This window comes from Diceros bicornis, chromosome 5, assembly GCF_020826845.1.
Source record: "Diceros bicornis minor isolate mBicDic1 chromosome 5, mDicBic1.mat.cur, whole genome shotgun sequence".
Lineage (NCBI taxonomy): Eukaryota > Metazoa > Chordata > Mammalia > Perissodactyla > Rhinocerotidae > Diceros > Diceros bicornis.
Genome location: NC_080744.1, coordinates 80,961,305 through 80,987,244, shown reverse-complemented (window position 1 = coordinate 80,987,244; position 25,940 = coordinate 80,961,305). Strand labels below are relative to the sequence as shown.

Below are 25,940 nucleotides of genomic sequence, written 5' to 3'. Positions count from 1 at the left end.
TTCTAAGGTGTACTTTTTTACAAGCCTATGCAAACTTACTTTCAACCTTACTTGAAGTGCAGAAAATGTTAGAAGTCCCACAGCTCTCGTAAGGGTGGTGTGAATTATGTGAAGTTAGGACTACAAAGGCTATGAGCAGGTACTGGTTGCAAGGTGATGTTAAACCTGAGACTAGGAGTCATCACACATCCCAGGGGCCCTGAAATAGGAATTATAGCCCCTAAATAGTTGACTGTTGACAGGACCCAGCCATTTGCTGGCCTGTGCCTTCTCCGTAGCTCTCCTCCACCCTCCCTGCCACACTCTTGCTCATACCTTATTTCACCTTAGAACTTGAAAACCTCAGTTCTGAAGTTAATGAAAGGGAAATGTAAGAGGAATGCCAGGAGAAAGATCTGAAAAAACTGAAGGGTGGGTGTGGGATCAGAATATTTAAAATTCTGGCAGTGCTTAGTAAAATTAAGACCAAGATCAGAGCTCACGTTGTTTATTCCATCTAGTCCTGTTACTTTCTGCTTCTGCCAGTCTCACTTTTAAAAATTAATTTAAAAGAAAAGGTTTAATTGCTCAGGTAATATATGAATTTGTTTCTTTGAAACAAATAAAACAAATTTTCAAATAAATTACAAGTAAAGCCAAAGTCCCCTTTGGCCAACTCCCAATCTTGATCTGCCTGCCCCTGCCCAGACCATGGGTCTGAGTTTGACTTGGTCCTTATCTTTCTAGATCATTTCCTAATACTATTACGTGTACTCATAGGAAATATGTCATATTGTGTTGTGTGTGGCTTTAGAACAGAAGTTATAACATACTGACCGTATTATTCAGCAACTGTTGTTTTTCGCTCACCTATGTAACTTAGGGTTTTTTTAATATTAGAGGTTGGCAAACTTTATCTGTAAAAGGCCAGATGGTAAATATTTTAGGTTTTGCAAGCCCCACTATCTCTGTTGTAACTACTCAACTTGGCTTTTGTAGTGTGAAAACAGCTATAGATAATGTGTAAATGAATGAGTCTGGCTGTGTGCTGATAGAACTTTATTTATAAAAACCAGTGGTGGGCCAGATTTGGCCTTTGGGCCACAGTTTGCTAAATCCTATTTCCTCACCCCCCAGCTGTGTGTATGCATACATATGTGTGTGTGTGTACGGTCATGCATTGCTTAACGACAGGGATACATTCTGAGAAATGCATCATTAGCAAATTTCGTCATTGTGCGGCATCATAGAGTGTACTTACACAGACCTAGGTGGTATAGCCTTACTACACACCTAGGCTATATGGTACTAATCTCATGGGGCTGCCGTTGTATGTGCAGTCCGTTGTTAACCGAAATGTTGTTATGCTGTGCATGACTATATGTATATATTTTTTTTTTACAGCTTTCATTGCAAAAGAATTCACCTTACAATTCACCCATTTAAAGTGTACAATTCAGTGGCTTTTAGTACATTCATGGAGTTGGGCATCTATCGCCATAACCAATTTTAGAACATTTTCATTACCCCAAAAAGAAACCTTGCACCTGTTCTATATTAGTACGTATAGATTTACTCTGTTCTTTTCAACTGCTGAATATAGTATTTATTAGTACGGATATACTATCATTTGTTTAAACTATACTTTCTTTTTAAGAATGGCTGAGATTTTCTCAGCAGGAGATTTTATTTATTGAGAAGGTAACACATACATATACTTGGTTAAAAGCAAAATGAAAGGTGTTATGGGTTGTTCAGTGAGGGGAAGACATCTGCTCTTTAGCACCAGTCCCCTAGTCTCCTTCCCCGAGGCAGTCACTCTTCCTGGCTTCTTTTGTGTCCCTGCAGACATAGTGTGTGCACATAGAGGTACATATTTTTCTGTCCTCCACCTTCTAGCCTGCTCCCCTTTTGTTAATAGTCTGTTCGAAATCTTGATTTTTTCATCTAACGGTTTAGCTAAGTGATAGTTCCTTGTCCACTATATGACTCTATCTCACGTTCCATTGTATGGATGTAATTTATTTAAACATATCCCCCATTGTTTGACATTTTAATTTTTCATTTTTCTGCTACTAGAAACAATATTACAGAGAATGTCCTTGACTGATCTTTTTACATATGTGAGGGTTTCTCTTCGATAATTCCCAGAAGTGCAATTGCCAAATCAAAAGGATGTTACCTTTTTTTTGATGGGTATTGACAAATTGCCCTCCTCTAGAGAAGGTTGTGATGGCTCTGTCCTTTCTGACCAGGTGGGGCAGTGCTGTACCCAGCCTTTGCCAGGAGTGTATTATCAGATGGTTTGCTCTACGCCTGTAAGATTGCTTGCCTCTCTTTTTTTCCAAAAATGACATACAAGTAACAAAACATTGTAAGACTGGGCTGCTTTGCTTGTCTTTTTCTTATTGATTTATAGGAATTGTTTACATTTTCTCCTTTGTTAGTTATGTGTTGCAACAATCTTCTCCTAGTTTGTAGCTTTTTCACATTCTTGATGTTGTGTTTGTTGTTCTTGGGCAGAAGTCTGCATTTTAATGAGGTGAATTTTGTTTTTCTTTTGCCTTATGGTTTGTGCTTTTTGTGTCTTGTACGATATTCCACAGGGTTATTATTAGCCTGTATTTTCTTTTAAAAAGTTTTGTGGCATTTAGGTCTTTAGTCTGTCCAGAGTTGGTTTTGGTGTATAATATGAGGTGGTCGCATACAATTTCGTATTTTTCCCGCATGAAGGTAGCCTGAATTGTCTCTTCTTTCGTCATTGCTATGTCCTGCCATCTCAGATATAAAGTTTTCATGTATGTGTGGTTCCATTAGTTCTGTTGTCTGTTGGTGTATCCCTGAGTCAGTATAATACTATCATAAGTGCTACACTAGAGTCAGTATAATACTATCATAATTGCTATTACTCTATAACAAGTTTTGATATCTGGGGGGTGCAGATCTCCTCTTCTTGTTCTTTAAGAGTATCTTGGTTATTCTTAGGTATTTACATTTCCATATAAAATTTTAAAGCAACAAAATTAAATATTTTGGAGAAACCCCTCATTTGTTCTTGTATAGCACCTTTTACTTGCTCCTATTACCTGAGTAGAATAAGAGATTTAGGGAATATTTTTTTCTAGCATATCATGCATCGATTTGAGAACATTAGTAGGAAAGGGAACCTCTTCCTTCCCCTTCCCCTTGGCCATATATCATGCTTAGACGTGCTCTGTGTTTTAGTCTGGGCCTGGCTTCTGATGTCTAGACTAGTGTATCCAGCTGCTTGCTCAGCCTCTCCACGCTCACGGCTTACAGCACAGCACGAGCTGCTGCTCCAGCCGTGTTCTTTTGTGGTAAATGGCACCACAGCCTATGACTGCTATGCCAGAAATCTAAAAACCATCCTTGACTTTCTTTCTCCTAAATAGTTGATAAATCTTTTCACTTCTTTTCATTGGAAGCACTGCCCTACCTTTGGGCAAGGAAATGTCGTTTCTCACCAGAACTCTTATGATGGTCTCCTTCATTCCTGCTTCTAGTCTTGCCCCCTCCCAGCCAGTCTCCAAATAGTGTGATCTGTTAAAAGTGAAAATTAAAATATTTCCTTTTTACAATCCATCAGGTTTCCTATTTCCCTTAGCATAATATTCAAAGTCCTTAATGGGACCTACGTGACCCTGCAGTGTCTGGCTCCTCTGCAGAATCTTTCCAGTTTCATCTTTGAGCTGTAGCCCCTCTATGATCTTTCGGATTCACTGAGCTCAGAGGCTTTGTGCTCACCCCACTGCTGCTGCCTTTACCTTGCTCATGCCTGCCTCTCCCGGACTCTCACTACCTTCTCAGGGAAATCTTCTCTTACAGCCAAACTTGGTCAGATCCCTCCATTGCATGATAGTAGTGTTCTCTACCTTTTTATTATAGCTCCTTTCACAAGCATAATGAATTATTGTTGCAGAACTACAGGCAGACCTTGTTTTATTGAGCTTCGCAGATACTGTGTTTTTTACAAATTGAAGGTTTGTGGCAACCCTGCATCGAGCAAGTCTATCAGCGCCATTTTTCCAACAGCATTTGCTCACTTTGTGTCTCTGTGTCACATTTTGGTAATTCTCACAGTATTTCCAACTTTTTCATCATTTTTATATTTGTTAGGGTGATCTGTGTTCAGTGATCTTTGATGCTGCTATTGTAATTGTTTTGAGGCTTCACGAACTGCGCTCACATAAGACGGCAAACTCAATCAATAAATGTTGTGTGTGTTCTGACTGCTCCACCGACCAGCTGTTCCCCCATCTCTCTTCCTCTCCTCGGGCCTCCCTATTTCCTGAGACACAACAATATTGACATTAGGCCAATTAATAACCCTACAATGGCCTCTAAGTGTTCAAGTGAAAGGAAGAGTCACATGTCTCTCACTATAAATTAAAAGCTAGAAATGATTAAGCTTAGTGAAGAAGGCATGTTGAAAGCTGAGATGGGGCAAAAGCTAGGCCTCTTGTGCTAGTTAGCCAAGTTATGAATGCAAAGGAAAAGTTCTTGCAAGAAATTGAAAGTGCTACTCCAGTGAACATACAAATGATAAGAAGGCAAAACAGCCCTATTGCTTATATGGAGAAAGTTTTAGTGGTCTGGATAGAAGATCAGACCAGCCACAACATTCCCTTATGCCAAAGCCTAATCCAGAGCAAGGCCCTTACTCTCTTCAATTCTATGACGGCCAAGAGAGGTGAGGAAGCTGCAGAAGAAAAGTTTGAAGCTTTTTTGAAGTTCATGCGGTTTAAGGAAAGAAGCCATCTCCGTAACATAAAAGTGCAAAGTGAAGCAGCAAGTGCTGATACAGAAGCTGCAGCAAGTTATCCAGAAGATGTAGCTAAGATAATTAATGAAGGTGGCTACACTAAGCAACAGATTTTCAATGTAGATGAAATAGCCTTATATTGGAAGAAGATGCCATTTAGGACTTCCATAGCTAGAGAAGAGGTCAATGCCTGGCTTCAAAGCTTCAAAGGACAGGCTGACTCTTCTTGGTAGCAGCTAATATAGCTGATGACTTTAAGTTGAAGCCAATGCTTATTTACCAACAAAGCCCAGATAACAGCACATCTGTTTACAACATGGTTTTCTCAATATTTTAAGCCCACTGTTGAGACCTACTGCTCAGAAAAAAAGATTCCTTTCAAAACATTACTGCTCATTGACAATGCACCTGGTCACAATGTACCTCAGGCAAGAGCTCTGATGGAGATATACAACAAGATTAATGTTGTTTTCATGCTTGCTAACACAGCATTCATTCTGCAGCCCATGGATCAAGGAGTAAATCTGACTTGAAGTCTTACTATTTAAGAAATACATTTCATAAGGCTATAGCTGCCATAGTGATTCCTCTGATGGATCTGTGCCAAGTAAATTGAAAACCTTCTGGAAAGGATTCACCATTCTAAATTTCATTAAGAACATTGGTGACTCATTGGAAGAGGTCAAAATATCAACATTAACAGGAGTTTGGAAGAAGTTGATTCCAACCCTCACGGATGACTTTGAGGGGTTCAGGACTTCCGTGGAGGAAGTAACTGCAGATGTGGTGGAAACAGCAAGAGAAATAGAATTAGAAATTGAGCCTGAAGATGTGACTGAATTGCTGCCATCTCATGATAAAACTTGAAGAGATAAGGAGTTGCTTCTTATGGATGAGCAAAGAAAGTGGTTTCTTGAGATGGAACCTACTCCTGGTAGAGATGCTGTGAAGATTGTTGAAATGACAGCAGAGGATTGAGAATACTCCATAAACTTAGTTGATAAAGCAGCAGGGTTTGAGAGGATTGACTCCAATTTTGAAAGAACTTCTACTGTGGGTAAATGCTGTCAAACAGTATCACGTGCTAGAGAGAAATTGTTTGTGAATGGAAGAGTCAATTGATGCAGCAAACTTCACTGTTGTCTTATTTTAAGAAATTACCACAGCCACCCCAACCTTCAACAACCACCACCCTGATCAGTCAGCAGCCATCAACATTGAGGCAAGACCCTCCACCAACAAAAAGATTACGGCTTGCCAAAGGCTCAGATGATGGTTAGCGTTTTTTAGCAATAAAGTATTTTTAATTAAGGTATGTACATTGTTTTTTAGATAAAATGCCATTATATACTTAATAGACTACAGTATAGTACAAACATAATTTTTATACACACTAGGAAACCAAAAAATTCTTGTGACTTGCTTTATTGCGATATTTGCTTTATTGTGGTGGTCTGGAACCAGATCTGTAATATCTCTGACGTATGCCTGTATTCTATTTAATGACTATACCTCCAGTTAGTCTTCAAGTTTCATGAAGGTAGAACCCATATCTGTTTTTTTCTCAATGAGAGAGAGGGAGAGAGAGAGGAAACAGACACCAGTTACCTAAGATAATTCTTCCCCAGCTTTACAGATCAAAAATGATTCTTTCTTTTATTAAAAAATACTGATTGAGGGGCCAGCCCAGTGGCGCAAGCGTTTAAGTGCGCGCGCTCCGCTGCGGCGGCCTGGGGTTCACTGGTTCGGATCCCGGGCGCGTACCGACGAACTGCTTGGTGAGCCATGCTGTGGCAGTGTCCCATATAAAGTGGAGGAAGATGGGCACAGATGTTAGCCCAGGGCCAGTATTCCTCAGCAAAAAAAGAGGAGGATTGGCAGATGTTAGCTCAGGGCCTATCTTCCTCACAAAAAAATATATATATGTATTGATTGAAAATGGGCCAGTCTTATGGTGGGATTAGAAAAGTGCCTGAATTCATCATACCTGTTCTTTTCCTAAAACCCACAGTTTCTTTACAGTTTGTAAACTTCCAGTCAGATTGGCCCCCTTCTGTTAATAAGCTTATTTTTTGATAGACATTAAGTGAAATGAAGTCAAAGATTCAAATACAGGAAAGTGAACAAAATAACCCATGAGAAACAAGGATTCATTTCTCTCTCTCTTTCTCTGTCTCTGTGGTGCATGTGTACATGAGAGAGAGAGCATTCATGTAGGTAGATAAGGTGGCCAGTTGGTCCCCTATGAATCACTTATTCGTATATTTATTCAGCAAATATTTATTGAGTACCACCATGTACCAGGCTCTGGGCCAGGCATTAAGATAGAGAAATCACAAAACACTGTGTGAGCCTTCTGGAAATTCATAGTCTAGTGGGTGGATAGATTTATAGCCAACATTTATTGAGCAGTTAGTAGAAGTCTAATTCTTCACAAAAGTTCCATGACTGTAAGTAGTTTTTTCTGTTGAGAAAACTGAGCCACAGAATGGTAAGTAATCACCCAAGGTCATTCGCCTTACAAATAGTGGAGCTAGGGTTTAAACCTGTTGACTTAACCATGATTCTGTATGACCTGTAAGAAAACAATGCAGTTCTAACAGAGTGAGCTAAGTGCCTTGTAGAAAAGGTCCCCACCGTTGCTGGCGTGTAGATGGAAGGAGTGGCAAGGAAGGCTTACTAGAGAAAACATGGTTTGAATTGAGATCTTGAAAGGTGAGGCAGGGATGGGGCGCTGGAAGGATGGAGGTGTGGGATTATTCCAAACACATGGACACTGAGTGTGAAGAGTTGAAGAAGAAAGGTAGCATGTTTGGTTTTAGGAACTGAAAAGAGTTCAGTATGATTGGAACATATTCGGTAATTTATTCTAGGGACAATGGTGAGTCATTTGACATTTGACAGAGAGGAGTGGGAGAAACAGATTTTGCGTTTTAGAAAGTTTATAGGTTACAGTGTGTGAACTTACGGAAAGGGCCCAAGACCTCAGGCAGGAAGAGCAGGTGGTGCCTGCTGCCCGGTGAGGACTGCAGTCTCGTCCTCCTGCAGCCCCGTCCTCCTGCAGCCCACCCTCAACACATGTTTACTGAGCACCCGCTGTGTGCCAGGCACTGCCAAGCACTAGGAGTACAGTAACAAGGTCAAGTCCCCGCTGTCACAGCACTTACATTTCTAAGTGGGGAGAATGGTAAAATATACGCTGTCAGGTGGTGGTCAGCACTGTGAAGAAAAGTGAAGCAGAGAAGGGATAAGAGGTACAGGATTCTGTTTTAAATAAGATATTCAGTGAAGGCCTTCACTGTGACATTTGAGCTGAGGCCTGAAGGAAGTGAAGACCAAACCATGTGACTATCTGGAGAAAACTGTTAAAGGCGAGGGGAACAGCAAGTGCTGCAAAAACCCTAGGATGGAACATGCTTAGCATTTTCAAGAAACAGCCTGGAGTACGGTGGCTGGAGCAGAATGGTGGAGGTGTGGAGGCAAACGGGGTTAAAGAGAGAGTCAGTTGACATGCCTATACATCCTTGAAAGCTCCAGAAAGACTTCAGACTTTCTTCTGAGTGAGAATAGGAAGCCATTCAATTCTTCTCAACTGAAGAATGATAGGAACCTACTTCAGGGCTCACTCTGGCTACTCTGAGGAAGATAGATTGTAGAGGAGCAAAGGAGAAATGGAAAGACCTGTCGGGAAGCTTTGGAACAGTCCAGACGAGAGATGCTGGTGGCTCGGTCTGTCTAGATGATAGCAGTGGATGTGTTGAGAAGTAGTCAGATTCTGGATATACCTTGAAGGTGGAGCCAACAAGGTTTGCTGATAGATTGGATGTGAAGTGAGGGTGAAAGAAATCAAGAATAACTAAGGTTTGGGGCCTGAGGACCAGGAAGAAAAGAGTTGCCATTTATTGAATGAGCCTGGGAAAGTCAGCCAAACGCAGTTTTTAAACACTGGGCCATAGACGTTTAATACAAGCCGCTCACCCAAGTAAAAATTCGTTATCTCAAGTATATTAAAGGATTGTGTCTTACCGCTGTTAAATCTATACACCTGCACTGTAAAACCACCAAAAGGTGATCACACAGAGCTAATAAAACTCAGAGCTAAGAGGCTGCCTGTGACTGTGCTTTGGTGACAGTGATGTCACCACAGGGGGAAGCCTGGTTGGGGAACAGCTGTGTGAGGCCATACTTGCTGCTGCTATGGGAGAAATCCAGTTTCACTGAGAAAATAGGCAAGTTTGAGTTGGATAACTGTATTCTAAAAGGGAAAACAGTGAGCCTGTCTTTCTAGTTTAATCTAAATATGTGTTGTCTATAGCACATGTGGTCACTTACATTTCAATTAAATTAATTCAGTTTACAGTCACACTAGCCATGTTTCAAGTGCTCAATAGCCACATGTGTCTAGTGGCTACCATGTTGGACATCACAGATATGAAACATTGGCCTGTGCTGATAAATGATATTTTGCTGCATTACTTTCAAACATCCTGCTTCAAAATGATGAACACTTAGGGTTTTTTAATGTCCAAAGATATAAGATTTGCTAAACACAAATGGGATTGATATAATTGTACCTCTCTGTACAAGTCTTAGTAATATATCTGACCAGGTTAGTATGCTCTTGGAGTTATGGGAAAGAGTCTCTATTACCAGAGTGGGAATTATAAGAAACTCATTATTATTGTGATTTTGTCACCATGTTGGACATTTCAGGAAGATAACATGAAGAGACCATGTCTTAGTGCATGTTTATCTTTGGATTCACTGTTTATGCAAACTGACCTGAAGTGCAGTCAGCTGAAGCTCTAGAGGTTAAGTCTATAAAGCAAATCCCTAGAGGAACTTGAGCAAAGCATCTGAGGTGTCCTCTTGATACAGTAGATAAAATCCTCTTGGTGAAACACAGGAAAAATAACTGAGAGATAAGGGAGTAATCAAAGAAATCCAGAGAAGAATGGTGAGAAATTATTTTCAGCTTTTCTAAAATGAAAGATTTTGCAAATGATAATCCCAAATGTGATGAAACAGGGACATCGATGGTAGGAATTTATGAAAGCACTTGTGGAAGCAGTTTAGTAAGTAGTATGTATTAGACCCTTAGAAATGGAAGATCTTCTTGCCCAATAAATCTAGTTCTATTAATTTATCCAAAGGAAGCAGTCTTAAATGCAGGAATTTTTTTCTATATGAAAATTTCACCTCTTGTTATATAAACATTTAAAAATGGAGGCATTCTCAGTACCCAAATATAGAAAAAAAGTTAAATAACTAGACTATAATTACAATTATGTATAATTTAAGAAAATGTATAGAGGAAAAGCTGAAAGTCCGTCATCAGTGTTGACAGTAGTTATTAGGAAGTGCTGTTTTTTGCCTTGCTTCTTTTCTAAATTTTTAATTTTTCATTAATGAGAAAGTATTTCTAGGGGAAATCCTGTTTGGAAACATTATACCATCTGACTTCCCAACTCTTTATTCTGTGGTGAATTATTAGCAAAGTTTTAGGTGTTTGTCTGGATTTTTTTTCCTCCCTCACTGTTGCTTGTCATTCCTGTGTTAATACTTACAACACACTGCATAAGTGTTTTATAGATCTCCATGTGGTGCCTGTGCCTATGTCACTTAGCTAATTGCTTTCGGCACTTTCCAAAACTTTTTTTTTTTTTTTTTTTTTTTTTTTTTTGAGGGAGATCAGCCCTGAGCTAACATCCATGCTAATCCTCCTCTTTTTGCTGAGGAAGACTGGCTCTGAGCTAACATCTATTGCCAATCCTCCTCCTTTTTTTTTTCCTTCCCCAAAGCCCCAGTAGATAGTTGTATGCCATAGTTGCACATCCTTCTAGTTGCTGTATGTGGGACGCGGCCTCAGCATGGCTGGAGAAGCGATGTGTCGGTGTGCACCTGGGATCCGAACCCAGGCTGCCAGTAGCGGAGCACGCGCACTTAACCACTCAGCCACCGGGCCGGCCCCCCAAAACTTTTAAAAAGAGTAATCACGTGTAGAATGAGCTAGGGTACAGTACTTATACATATGTTTTGCGAAGCTCTGACTTTCTGGCTTTTAGGGTTTTGTAATGTCCAAAAGTATTTGAGCTTCTAAACACAAATGGGATGCACACAATAGTACCTCTGTACAAATCCTGGTTATGTTTTTGACCAGGTTAGTGTGTGTATTCCAACCCTTAGAGTGACCAGTAAAAAAAAGTAATGCAAAGAAGTACAGCTAATAAGTCAATAGAGAAATTAATATGGAATGCTAAAAAACGTTCTAATAGAACAGCAACAAAAAAAGCAGTAAAGGGAAGAAAAGGAACAATAGAGGAGACAAATGGAAAATAAATAATAAAATGGTAAATCTAAACCAATAATTACATTAAACATTAATGGATTAAACACTTCAGTTAAAAGCTAGAAATTGTCAGAAAGGATAAGTAGACAACTCAATTATATGCTGCCTACAAGTGATATACATTAAAGGTACAGACAGGTTGAAAGTAAATTAATAGATAAAGATATACCATGCAAATGATGACCATGTGAAGGCTGGAGTGGCTATGTTAATATCATATAAAATAGATATGCTGTTACTAGAACATAAGTAACATAAGCTATTACTAGAACTAAAGAGAGACATTTCGCAATGACAAATGGGACAGTTCATTAGGAGGAATAACAATCATAAAATGTGCACACACCTAGTAAGAGAGCTTTAAAATATATGAGACAAAAAAATGACAAAGGGAGAAATGGACAGTTTCACACTTGTAGTTGGAGATTTTATCACCTCTCAGCAATTGATAGAACAACTAGATAAAACAAATCAATAACTAGAGAAAATCTGGAAAACATTATTAACCACATTGACCTAATTGTTATTTTTGAAAATCATACCAAACACCTTCAAAATATACATTCTTTTTTATGTACATGATACAGACATCAAGATAAATCATATGCTGGCAATAAAGTCTCAGTAAATTTAAAAAGACTGAAATCGTAGGAGTATGTTCTCTGACTGCAATGGAATTTTATTAAAAATCAACAATAATGAAATATCTAGGAAAGCTTCAGTTATTTGGAAGTTAAACAATATTTTGAACTGAATGATAATGAAAATACAGTATATTAAAACTTGTGGGAAGTACTAGAGCAGTGCTTAAAGAGAAATTTATAGCTTTAAATGCTTATAGTAGAAAAGAACAATCTTAAATCAATTATTTAAGTTTTACTTTAAGAAACTTGAAAAAGGAGAAGAAATTGAAACCAAAATGGCGCTCCCATCTACCCTCTCAGCCCTCCCACAGTCTCTGTGGCACATTATCATGAGGGCTTGGAGCCTCCTTGCCAGAGGGGGCTGACTTGATTTTGGAGCTCAGTGGAAATGCCCCATGCCTGGAGCATTGTTGAAAATAACCATGGGCTGGATCTAGGTTTTACACAATCTGGAAATGTCAAGAAAACAGCTGCCTGAGGCCAGGATACTGGTTGGGGCAAGCAACAGAGTAGCCTCACGTTTAATAGGAGACCTGCTGAGTGAGACAGCTATGTGGGCTTTGATAAGCTTCTACATATTCCTTGGGATCTAGAAGGCTACATGCATGCTTAAGAGAGGACCTCAGTTGTCTGCTCATTCGTAGCTGAGCATGGGGCCAGAAAAGAAGAGCTGGGGCACACTTACAAATTACCTGATTATTGAATGTGTGTCCCAACCTCTACACATATCTTCTTGGCAAAGGGCAGAAGCTTTACAGGCTGAGGATGCTTATGCCCAACCTCTGACCAGTCATTGGCCAAACATAAGTTATTTTTGCCAACCATAAGTTATTCCTAGGAGCAGCTTCAATGTGAATAACAACAACAAAAACAACAATAGAGTAGAGACATAAGTGGCTACATACTCTTGGGAAGACAAACTATATAGAATTAGTCTAGGCAATTCACTAAAATAAACAGCAATAGCAACCTACCTGGAAGGGGCAAGGATCAGAATCCAGGGTTGCTACGATGTAGTCTAAAATTATGAGACATGCAAAGAAGCAGGAACTTGTAGCTCATATACAGGAAATAAAACCAGCCAATAGAAAGTCTCTGAGGGGGCCCAGATAGTACTCTTAGTTAAGAATATTTTAGAGCAGCTATTATAAATGTGTTCAAAGAACTAAGGAAACCATTGTCAAAGAATTAAAGGAAAATACAATGACAGTGACTCGTCAAATAGAAACTATCAACAAAGAGATAGAATTTATGTGTATATATATCCCCAAATAGAAATTCTAGACATGAAAAGTACAATAACTAAAATAAAGAATTCACTACAGAAGTTAACAGCAGATTTGAGCTGGCAGAAGGAATCAGTAACCTTAAAAACTGATCAGTAGAGGCCAGCCCAGTGGTATAGTGGTTAAGTTCGCGCGCTCCACTTCGGCAGCCTGGGGTTCATGAGTTCAGATCCTGGGCACGGACCTCTGCACCACTTATCAAAGCTGTGCTGTGGCAGGCGTCCCACATATAAAGTAGAGGAAGATGGGCACAGATGTTAGCCCAGGGCCAATCTTCCTCAGCAAAAAAGAGGAGGATTGGCAACAGATGTTAGCTCAGGGCTAATCTTCCTTAAAAAAAAAAAAAAAGAAAACTGATCAGTAGATATTATTCAGTCTGAGTAACATAAAGAAAAAAGAATTAAAAAAAAAAATGAACAGAGCCCTGTAGACCAGTGGGACACTACCAAGCATACCAACATATGCATGAGGCATAATGGGAGTGCCAGAAAAGAGAAGAGAGAGAGAAAAAAGGACAGAAAAAATATTTGAAGAAATAATGGCCCAAAACTTCCTACATTTGATGAAAATGATTAAACTGCACATCTGAACAAACTCATCTAGACACATTATAGTCAAAATGTGGAAAGCCAAAAACAAAGAAAATTTTGAAACCACCTAGAGAATTGACTCATTATATACAAAGAATCCTCAATAAGATTAACAGCTGATTTCTCATAAGAAACAACAGTGGACAGACGGCAGTGGAATGACATAATTCTAATTGCTAAAAACAAACTACTGTCAACCAAGAATTTCATGTCCAGCTAAATTGTCCTTCAAAAGTGATGGCAAAATAAAGACGTTCCCAGATAAATGAAGAAAATTTGTTGCTCTGAGACCTGCCTTATGAGAAGTACTAAAAGAAGTCCTTCAGGCTGAAAGACCACATGTAATTAAAATTCACACAAAAAATAAAGATCACTGGTAAAGGTCATTATGCAGGTAAATATAAAAAACATTGTATTTGTTTTCTGTTGCTGTATAACAGATTAGACAAACATATGGCTTAATACAACACACATCTATTACCGCACAGTTTTAAGATGTTGACCAGACTCTTCTCAGGCTTGACTGGGGAAGAATTCATTTCAAGGCTCACTTAAGTTGTTGGCAGATTAATTTCCTTGTGCTTCTAGGACTGAGGGGCTCAGCTGTTTGCTGGCTGTTGACTGGAGGTTGCCTGTGGTTCCTAGAGATAACCTGTGGATTCTTGTCCTGGGGGCTTTCGCGTCCTAGCTGCTTACTTCATCAAGGCAGCAAGGAGAGTGTCTATAGTGACTCTGCTAGCAAGACGGAATCTCATATAGCATAACATAATCACAGTAGGGACATTCCATCAGTTTTGCCAGGTTCTGTTAGTTAGAAGTAAGTCAGAGGTCCCACTTAAACTCAAGGGGGGTGGATTATGCAAAGACATGAACATCAAGAGGCAGGGATTATGGGAGGGGCCTGCTTAGAACCATTCTGCAATAGACAGTTAAATATATTTCCCCCCCTTTTCATCTCTTAAAAGACAACATAAAACAATAATTATAAAACTGTTGTTGGGTTTTTAACATAAAAATGTAATATATATGACGGTAGCAGCGCAAAAGAAGGGAGAGGAAAGGAGGCTGTATGTTGAAACAGTTTTTGTATACTGCTAGAGTTAACCTCAAAACAGGGATGAAATAATAAGAAAAGAAATCAGTGGAATTGGAAATGGGCTAATGAAACCAAAAACCAAAATCTGGTTTTTGAACAGATCGATAAAATTCATAAATCTCTAGCTAGACTGATGAGGAAAATGGAAAAAAAACCCCCACAAAACTAATATCAAGTATGGAAAAAATGTTTTCACTACAGATCCTACAGACATTAAGATGATAATAAAGAATATAATGAACACGTTTATGCCATTTAGAAGAAATGGATAGATTCCTTGAAAGACACAGATTGCCAAAGCTGACCCAAGAAAAAAATAGAACAGTTTATTAGCCCTATATCTGTCTGAGAAATTTAGTTCATTATTAAAACTTTCCAGTAATAAAACTTTAGGCCCAGCTGGCTTCTCTGTTGAATTATTTCAGATATTAAAGAAATAAACAACAGCAACACTACCCAAAGTCTTGGAGAAGGTAGAGGAGGAACACTTCCAAACTTACTGTGTGAGGCTTGTAGTGCCCTGATACAAAACCAGATAAAGACATTGCGAGAAATGAAAACTACAGACCATTGTCCATGACAATAGATAGAAAAATCCTTAACAAAATACTAGCAAATCCAACCCATCAGTATATAAAAAACAATATTACATCATGGCCAAGTAGCATTTATCCCAGGAATGCAAGATTTGTTTAACATCTGAAAATCAATATGGTGAGTAATTTACCATATTAATAGAACAAAACTAAATACCAAATGATTATTTTAATAATACATTTGATAATGCACATGACAATAGAAAATAAGGATTTACCGTGACGACTTAGCAAACTAGAAGCAGAAGGTAACTTCCAAAACCTAAGGAAAGGCATCTCTGAAAAACTGCCACTAACATCACAGTAAATGGTGAACTGCTGAATGCTTTCCCTCTAAGATAGGAACAAGGCAAGGGTATATGCTTTTACCACTTTTATTCAATATTCTGTTGTAGGTTCTAGCTGTTGGGATAAGGGAAGAACAACAAAGAAGAGTCCTATGGATTGGAAAGGAAGAAGTAAAACTGTCTTTATTTGCAGAGAACATAATTGTGTAGGTAGAAAATTGTAAGAAATCTACAAAAATGTACTAGAAAAAGTGAATTTAGCTAGATTACAGAATACACAGATCAATGTACAAAATCAATTTTATTTCTCTATACCAGCAATTAACATTTGGAAAATGAAATTTAAAAACAATTCATTATGAGAGCACCAAAACTTATAATATTTAGTAATAACTTTAATGAAAGATGTGTAAGACTTGTACACTGAAAATTATAAAACATTTCCAAGGAAAATTAAAGAAGACCTAAATAAATAGATATTCCATGTTCATGGCTTCGAAGAATCGGTGTTATTTAGATCATTTTGGGGAGATTTCATTTTTAGAGTCAGTAGAGTTGTAGTCAAAATTCCAGCGGGCTTCTTTGAAGAAATTGACAAGTTGATTCTAAAATTTATTGGCCAAAATAGTTTTTATTAAAGAAGGTTGAAGATGTACACGACCTGCTATCCAAAGTTACTATAAAGCTACAGTAATCAAGACAATCTGGTCTTGGTGCATGGATAGACTTTTAGATCAATGGAACAGAATAGAGTTCAGAAATAGACCCGCACTTGAGTGGTAAATTAGTTTTTGACAAAGACACCAGGATAAATCATTGGAGAAAAGATAATCTTTTCAACAAATTGTGCTAGAACGATTGCATATCTATATGGAAAATAATGAGCCTTGATTTGACCTCACTCTGTACACAAAAATCAACTAGCAATGGATCATTGCCCTAAACATAAGCGTTAAAGGTATAAAACTTCCAGAAGAAAACATAGGAAATCTGTGTGACATTGTGTTGGGCAAAGATTTCTTAAACAGGACACAAAAATCACAAAACATAGAAAAAAATGACAGTTGACTTCATCAAAATTAAAAACATTTGCTCTTCAAAAGACAGTATAGAAAATGAAAAGGCAAGCTCAGACTAGGAGAAGATGTTTATGAAACATATTTGACAAAGGGCTTGTATCCTATATACATAGTTGAGTTGTAAACTCAATAATGAGGAAAACAACCCAATAAAAATGGGTAAATCATTTCAGCAGACACTTCACAAAAGAAAGTGTATGAATAAGCCCCAAATCACTAGTCATCAGGGAAATGTAAATTAAAACCCCAATAAGTTACTACTTTACACCCTCTAGAATAGGTAAAGTTAAAATTACTAATGATGCCAAGCATTAGTGAAGATGTAGAACAACGAGACTCTCATATATTGCTGGTGGAAGTGTAGTATCGTATAGCTACTTAGAAAAATAGTTTGGCAGTTTCTTAGGAAGTTAAATGTACATTTAACGTGTGACCCAGCAATTCTCTCCTAGGTATTTACCCAAGTGAAATGAAACCATATATCCACATATAGACTTGTATATGAATGTTCACAGTAGCCTTATTCATAATAGCTTCCAACTGGAAATAACCCAGTTGGCCATCTGCTGGTAAATAGATAAATAATTGTATATCCATATTATGGAATACTATTCAGCGGTACAAAAGAATGAACTTTTGATACAACGACAACATGGATGAATTTCAAAAACATCATGCAAAGTGGAATAAGCCAAACACAAAAGTCTACATGCTATATGATTCCATTTGTATGAAATTCTAGAAAGGCAAAACTTCAGTGGTTGCCTGAGGCCCAGAGTCTGGGCAAGGAATTGACTGTAAAGAGACAGGAAGGAACTTTTTGAGATGATGGAAATATTTTGATTGTGGTGATGCTTACATGACTATATAATTTGTCAAAGTTCATCAACCTGTTAAAATGGGTGAATTTTATTGTTCTTCAGTAAAGCTGTTGGAAAAAAGGAAACCATATTGTTAGGGAATGTTTATTTGCTTTTATTTATATGTACTTTCAAATTTTTCAATAGAGTTAAATGGATTTCTTGAGACTGTGCTACAACTTGTTTAAAATAGGTTGCACCTGGAAAAAAGAAATCTTGCTGTGGGGACAAAGTAGGAGGTTGATGGGGCTGTCATCTTAGTGTGGGAAAGCTTTTCTGATGAAGGGACATTTGAGGAGACGTAGATGAAGTGAGTTCGGTTCAAAATTTTCTTTGCATGTGCTTTGCACATCTACTGAATTTATATCTAGGTTTTTTATAGTTTCTGTTGCTATTACAAATGAGATATTTTTCTTATCTTATTGCATTGGCTACTAGTAGTCATTAAATTAATTTTTATTTGCATCTTCATTTGTTTTAGATCTCCCATTTGTTAATTTCTCAAGGATAGTAACTCTAAGGATTTTATGCATTGTTACCCTAAAGCTCTTTATTCTATGCTGTGTTTCCAGCATGTGCTCAGCTAATGTATTTTAATGGTTTTTACTGAGACTAAGAAGATCATTGCTATACTTGTTAATCTTTGTTTTTCCTAGCTCAGACTAGCACCAAAACGTAAGCAGAACCTGAAAAAGACCTAAAGTGGAAAACCAAAGATGCAAGTGCAATTTCATGTAACGTAATTTTAATTTTACTGTCAAATAGAGCAAGTATAGGATGCACATAAGAATGTTGGCTGGCACGTTTAAAGGCACCCCTGGTGTATGAAAGGTGGGAGATGTGAAAGAAGGTATTCTTAAATTTCACTGGCAGATTCAGAGAGAATGTCTGGAAGCAGTTGATTGGTCAGGTATAGATTGGAAATGGATGTCTTGGCAAGATTTACTGTTTGATTTGAATAGAAGGAGTTCTTTTAGATTTCTTGCCTGTCTGCACTTAGTCCACATTAGGTAAGTGAGGTACCCGAAACAGACTCCAGGGCTCAGCTCCTCTAAAATAGAAACATTAGTAGCTTATGTTCATACTTTACCAGTAGATGGCAGCAAAATGCTTTGTTAAAATGTTCTTGCCTTCATTTTTTTAAGTCATATAGTAAATAGGTACAGTATATTTTCCTTTTAGTGAAGACCAAGGCAGATATGATACCCTTGTTTATTTAATAGGGTAAAAGTCATATTACTATTGTGTACTGTCAGTTTATATTAAGTAATTTTATAAATCCATTTGATATAGCTTACCTAAAACATGTTATTTTTTCTAGGTTTTCTTAGCAACTACTTCTTAACTGAATTTTTTGTTCTCCATAGTATTATTATTTTACATGTAATTTTTTACCTCATAAATCTTTTTAAATAATCTAGCTGTCATAATGTTTTAGAACTAAATAACATTTTACTAAACAATACACAAATGTTTAATCATATAGCTTTGGAGATTTTTTTGTTTGCTTGAAAAACACTTGTGAATTTTTCTCTTTTATGAACAAACCAAAAATTAAGGGTGACTTTTATAAGAAGAAAGCATTTTAATCCTAGGCAATCAGGTCTGACTGATTTGTGTTCACATGGAATTGTAGGAAGTCATCTGTATAGTATGGGGGAGCAGTTCTTGCCCCTGTTCTGCCCACTGCCCAGGAAGGCCAGTGGGATGAGAGCTACACAGAACTGACCCTCGACTTTAGAAAGATCTGGGCGGGTGACAGAAGTTTGTGACTTGAGTCGCATAGGAGATAAATCATTGTAGTTTCTTTTTTTTTTTTTTTCTCTTGCCAGAAATCAGTCACTTTAGGAGAGGGTTTTGGAACTGTTTTAGAAAATAATATTTATACAGTGCTGAGGTTTCTCCTAATTTTTCATGCAAAAAAATTGTGCTGTTTAATTCTTACAAACTCCAAAGTTCTTGTAAAACTAAGAATTCAGAATAGACTTTTATCTTATGAAAACATGATTTATCCAGATCACTTAACATATATCTTACATGCTTTGGAATTTTTACAGACCACAGGAAAACTTTTTTTTTTCCTACCAAATACATCCTAAAACAACACAGTCTGCCAGACCACAGTACATCCGTAATTTAGAACAGCAGATGTTGCTACACATGCTTCTCTTTAAGACCAAGAAGAAGCACAAGAGAAAATAAAACAAAAAGTTAAAACAGAAGAGAGACATGAAACAATACAGAGATGAAGGAGTTGAGTAGCCAAAAGCAGTTGGTTAAATTAGAAAGAGGGGGAATGTGGTGATCTGACCTCTGTGTTTTGTATACATCTTTTAAACACTTTGTAAGTCATTCTCATTCTGTTAACCCAGGTTTGATAACTTTCTCCTAAAATTTATTTTCCATTAAAACTATACTTTAATTAAACTGAGGAAAGAAGTACTTGATGTTCATTATAATGTTTAATTATTTCACATTTTGTAGAATTGGCTAAAATGTACTGTGCCATGGTAGAGTTTGTTGTTGTGTCTTAGGGTCTGCTAATGTTTTCATTTTGATTTTAACTCTAGCTGATCCCACAGTTAAAGACTTAATCGGAGGCTTCACTGCTCTTCATTACGCGGCCATGCATGGTCGGGCCCGGATCGCACGCTTGATGTTAGAATCTGAATACAGGAGTGACATTATTAACGCGAAAAGCAATGATGGCTGGACTCCCCTCCATGTGGCTGCTCACTACGGTAGGGACTCATTTGTCCGACTCCTACTGGAGTTCAAGGCTGAGGTCGACCCACTGAGTGATAAAGGTACGACGCCACTTCAGCTTGCTATTATCCGAGAGAGATCAAGCTGTGTGAAAATCCTCCTGGACCACAATGCCAACATCGACATTCAGAATGGTTTCCTATTGCGATACGCCGTGATCAAAAGCAATCACTCTTATTGCCGAATGTTCCTTCAGAGAGGAGCAGACACAAACTTGGGTCGCTTAGAAGATGGACAGACTCCTTTACATTTGTCTGCCCTTAGGGATGATGTGCTTTGCGCACGGATGTTATATAATTATGGAGCGGACACGAACACAAGGAACTATGAAGGGCAGACCCCATTGGCTGTTTCAATAAGTATTTCTGGAAGTAGTCGACCGTGTTTGGATTTCTTACAAGAAGTCACAAGTATGTAATTTATTATTACTATTATTGCACTTTAAAAAAAGTTTGCATCTTCTGAGGAGCTTAAGGTGTTTTTACAACTTAAAATGACCAGGTGTTAATGATTCCCATTAGCCCTATTGGTAAGTAATACCTCATTCATCTGAAATAAGAAGAAAGCTCTATTTCACAAGACTTCGTAAAAATTCAGTTGTGTTACTGAAAGTAATAGGGCTGGATAGGCAGGGTGAGAGAAGAAATGGAGGAAACGATAGAGAGAAGAGAATTTTTAAAATTAACGAAGATCTATCTTAGGACAACGTGGTGGTTACTGGTCATAAACATAGTCTTTCTGGACTTTCATGGACTTCAGATTGAGGGATTAGAAGGAGAATTTTGTGTTTTAGATTACATAGCTATGGAAGTGCCTAGAATTTGTGCTTTATTGCTAGGCTGTTGTTCATGTTTTCTTGTTGCTTTTCTGCTTCATTACCATGTCAACCCACATGAAATAGAACAGCAGTCTTGTTTATGTAGGTATCCTAGTAATGCAGGTTAAGAATGCTAGACATTGTAAGAAAAGGTTTGCTATCAGTGGAAAATTTGGTCCCACTGTCCCCGGCCCACATGGCTTCCATTTTATCTGACCTGTTGTTGTGTGGGCACTTTCTTTTTAAAGCCTAGAAGTGTCTGACCTGCCTTGTGCAGTGGTGCCTGTGTTTGCATTGTTTTTCTGATGGGGTTGTTAGTTTGTGTGGATGGAGCCACCCTCTCTTGTCGGGCTTCCTTGTGACCAGTTGAGTACGTCTCTCAGAGCTTAACATCCAACTTGAAGCTCAAGTCTATAAATAAAATGTTTGCTTTTGCTGTCTGCTGCACTTTTTAATGAATTCCCTTTTCCTCACCTGATTTTTACCTTTCAGTCATTATTATGGAAGAAGAAATACCTTCTGGGAACCAAGTACTGGGGGATAAGGAGTTTACTTGACCTACTGGTAAATAATCTAGTCTCCCCCTTGGAACTGAACTTGGGAGTAGAAATCTTATGAAGAAATGAAGTGTAATTTGAATTTTGTGTATTCATGAGAAAGAAAAGATGAAATTATTACCACTAAGTGTATTTAGGCTAAAGCATAAAAAGAAATCACACTCAGGGTCTCATGCATCTGCCCAACAGAACTTTCTGTGATGATGGAAGTGGTCTCTCTGTGCATCCAATATGGTAGCCACTAGCCCCAGGTGGCTGTTGAGCATGTGTTATGTGGCTCTTGCTACTGAGGAACTGAACTTTTAGTTGTATTTAATTGTATTAATTTAAGTTTAAGTGGCCAGAAGTGCATGGTGGCTCCTGCGTTCTACAGCACAGATGTGGCTGCCTTGGGAGAGGTGTTTTGGGCTGTCTGGTAGGTGGTCCCTTGCAGAAAGCTTTTGAGGCACACACACATACCCAAAGATAGAAGATCTATCTTTGGGTGTCTGCTGGTTCCTTACCAGCTGACTCTGACTCTTCGGATCCGGGCTGCATTTTGGGAAAAGATTGTAGTGAAATTTCAAATGCTGGTTCTCTCAGCAAATTTTCTAGCAGTCTTCATTTGTAGACTGTTAGGGGTGTTGGTATTGTGAAAGGTAAGATTACTCTTGAAGTTAGGATTCTCTCATGGTATATATAGCCTATAATGTGTATCTTATTCTTAATAAATTCTGAATATCTTTTTGTTGTTGTTGCTTTAACTTCTACACTAGAGACTCTTGGTTAAGTTAGTGTGGCTGCCTTCAGGAAGGCATATTACAGACATAAATGCCCCAGCCCCTTTTGTTAAATATTTTGCTCAGTGGTTAATGGCATAGACTAGAGCTAGACTGCCCAAGCTCCAGTCCTAACTCTACCACATATTAGCTGTGACCTTGGGCGGGTTACCCACCCACTCTTGGCCTCAGTGTCCTCATCTTAAAATTTGGATAATTATATCTATCTTATAGGTTTGTCATGAGGATTAAATGAGTTAATATTTATAACACACATAGAACAGTGCCTGGCGCATTTTAAGTGTTGTATGTGTTCTTTAAAATAAAATATTTAATTAAATGAGGGTGAATGAACAGCAAGGGCTGGTTTGCTACCAACACAGTGAATCCCTGAGGTTCTTATTCTACCCTCGCCTCCTATTTTCAACTCTGTTGACTGTTGTGTAGTCTTTATATGGAGACCCACAGCCAGGGGAATGGAGAAGCTGCCTCTTTGTCCCCAGCCCTCAGAGCTGCTGAGTTCCAGAGTACTGCTGGAGAGCAAGAATGTTGAGTTAAAAAAGATGCTCATGTAGTTTTAAAATTAGGAGCAGACAGAAAAATTGACAGAGACTGCCTCTTTGTGTTGGAGTTCTCCACTGCGTGTAGAGCAGAGTCGCACACCTGGTAGGTCCTCAGTAAGCGTGGGCTGGCTGATGGACTGCATCCGTAAAGGATGGTGGCTGAACAAACTTCTATGTTTTTCAGAAGCGAAGGACCATCTGTCTGTCTTTTGAAGGCTGCAGTTATCTTTTGCCTTCAGATGCCTCAACATAATTTATTACTTCTTGATTCTCTAGTAGTGTTTCCTGCCAAAAGCACATTAAGTGTTTCTGTCTCACCTGTGCATATTTACTAGCTTTTTCTTTTCCTAGTGAATAATTATGTGCTAGAAGGACCAACTGTAGCTGATGCTCTTGGGAGTTCTCTCTCCTGAAAACCAGAGTGAAAGAAGGTTGGGTAGTTTAGGGAGCAGCATTAAGTCAAATCTGTGAGCTCCTTCTGGCCTTTGACACCACCGAGAGCCAGCGCTCCGGGCACGGAGCCGTTGGCTTCTAATCTGAGAACTCAGACTCCTGAGGGGTAAGGACAGGGGAAGTGCCACTTCGTGGTCTTTATTCAGGGCCATTTTACTGTTCATTGCACCATTTTGACTAGAAGCAGCTCATTTAAATTGGAAGAGCTCAAGACAGTCATAATCCTGGAATCTAGATGCTATTGAAGCTTAAATATTGCCATAAAAACTGATGCACACTGTATAAAATCAGAGCAGATCAAATGGCTTACTTATAAGGTAGTATCTATTGGTACCTTGTTGATCGTGAGTAGAGGCAGAAGCCACGAAGAGCTGCTGTTACCGTTTACCCACAGCCAAACTTCCAGAAATTTCTGCCTGCTAGAATGGCTGCAACTCAACATGGTCCCCTCCAGAAAGCCAGTCAAGTGAAGGAGCAGCTTCTTTGTGCCCTGGGACAGTAAATACAGCTAAGAAGAGCCAAAGATCCTACCTGAAGGAGGAGGATCACTTTGCAGAAGGAAAGATATTTTCTGCTTACTTAGAGAAGCCAGTTTTTGTTCTTTTACTTGAAAGAAAAAAAGAGTGGGAAAAATAAAAAGGACAACAGAGGGAACAATGAAGGTGTGACCGATGACGAGTAGAAATGGTAGTGAGGACAGACAGCAGTGGACAATTCTGATGGAGGTCTATTGAGGGCAGAGGGCCCTGGGTCAGGAGGTAAACTGCCCCTTGCACCAGGGCCAAGACTTGGGTGAGGCGAGCGAGGTGCCTAGGGCACAAAATTTAAGGAGACACTCATTCTCAGCTTCCTGCAAATGCAGGCAGTTAATTAAAGTAGAAAAACTTGTATGTAGCATATGCACAAACCTTACGGAGCTAAGAGGATCATGGCAGCTCTGGCATATGGGAATGGACTAGAATTCTCTAGCCGAAGGTAAAGAGCAGAAGATTGTAGGAATGTTTGCCCAATTCAAAAGAGAAAGTGAACATTTATGCACAAGAGAAGGGCAAGCCCAAGAACACGTTGTTAAAAGAGGTGCAATATTAAACTTTCGAGAAAGACTATCCTATAAGTAAACCTTGCCCCGAGGATATTGTTAAATAGTAATACAAGGGTTCCCTTTTGTCCATATTGTCTCTAACACTTGTTATTTCTTGTCTTTTTAATTATAGCCATTCTGATGGGTATAAGGTGAAATCTCATTGTGGTTTTGATTTGTATTTCCCTAATAATTAGTGATGTTGAACATCTTTTCATGTGCCTGTTGGCCATCTGTATATCTTCTTTGGAAAAAAGACTGTTCAGATCCTCTGCCCATTTTTTGATCAGGTTTTTTGGGTGTTTTTGTTGTTGAGTTGTCTGAGTTCTTTATATATGTTGGATATTAACCCCTTATTGGCTATATGACTTGCAAATATCTTCTCCCAATTGGTATGTTGTGTTTTCTTTTTGTTGGTTTCCTTTGCTGGGCAGAAGCTTTGTAGTTTGATGTTGTCCTATTTGTTTAGTTTTGCTTTTGTTTCCCTTGCCTGAGGAGACATATTCAAAAGGATACTGCTAAGACTGATGTCAGCATACTGCCTATGTTTTCTTCTAGGAGTTTTGTGGTTTCAGGTGTTACATTCAAGTCTTTAATCCATTTTGAGTTAATTTTTGTGTTTGGTGTAAGATAGTGCTCTACTTTGATTCTTTTGTGTGTGGCTGTCCGGTGATCCTAGCACCATTTATTGAAGAGACTTTCCTTTCTCCATTGTATGTTCTTGGCTCTTTTGTCAAAAATTAGCTGTCCATAAATGTGTGGGTTTATTTCTGAGCCCTGTGTTCTGTTCCATTGATCTGTGTGTCTGTTTTTGTACCAGTACCATGCTGTTTTGATTACTATAGCTTTGTAGTATATTTTGAAGTCAGGGAGTGTGATACCTCCAGCTTTGTTCTTTTTTCTCAGGATTGTTTTGGCTATTTGGAGTCTTTTGTTATTCCATATAAATTTTAGGATTCTTTGTTCTATTTCCATGAAAAATGTTGTTGGGATTTTAATAGGGAGTGTATTGAATCTATAGATTGCTTTAGGTAATATGGACGTTTTGACTATGTTAATTCTTCCAATTCATGAGCACGGAATATCTTTCTATTTCTTTGTGTCATCTTAGGTTTCTTTCAACAGTGTCTTATAGTTTTCAGTGTACAGGTCTTTCACCTCCTTGGTTAAATTTATTCCTAGGTATTTTATTCTTTTTATTGCTATCATAAGTGGGATTCTATTCTTAATTTCTCTTTCTGCTAGTTTGTTATTAGTGTATAGAAACACAGCTGATTTTTGTGTGTTGATTTTGTACCCTACAACTTTACTGTATTCATTTATTATTTCTAATAGTTTTTTTGTGAATTCTTTAAGGTTTTCTATATATAAAATCATGTCATCTGCAAATAGTGAC

The 25,940-nt window shown here is 38.3% G+C and overlaps 1 protein-coding gene across 4 annotated transcripts in view; it reads left to right on the top strand.

Annotated features, from left to right (window-relative positions):
- ASB7 (ankyrin repeat and SOCS box containing 7) overlaps nucleotides 1–25,940 on the top strand; it is a 53,610-nt gene that overhangs the window by 10,719 nt on the left and 16,951 nt on the right. For all 4 annotated transcript variants that reach the window (XR_009220129.1, XR_009220128.1, XM_058542326.1 and 1 more), the window contains exon 5: nucleotides 20,120–20,725. Coding sequence is in view for 2 of the 4 variants with exons in the window: in XM_058542326.1 (XP_058398309.1) it covers nucleotides 20,120–20,725 (606 nt within the window). In the remaining 2 variants the exon portion in view is untranslated. The remainder of the gene's footprint in view (nucleotides 1–20,119; nucleotides 20,726–25,940) is intronic.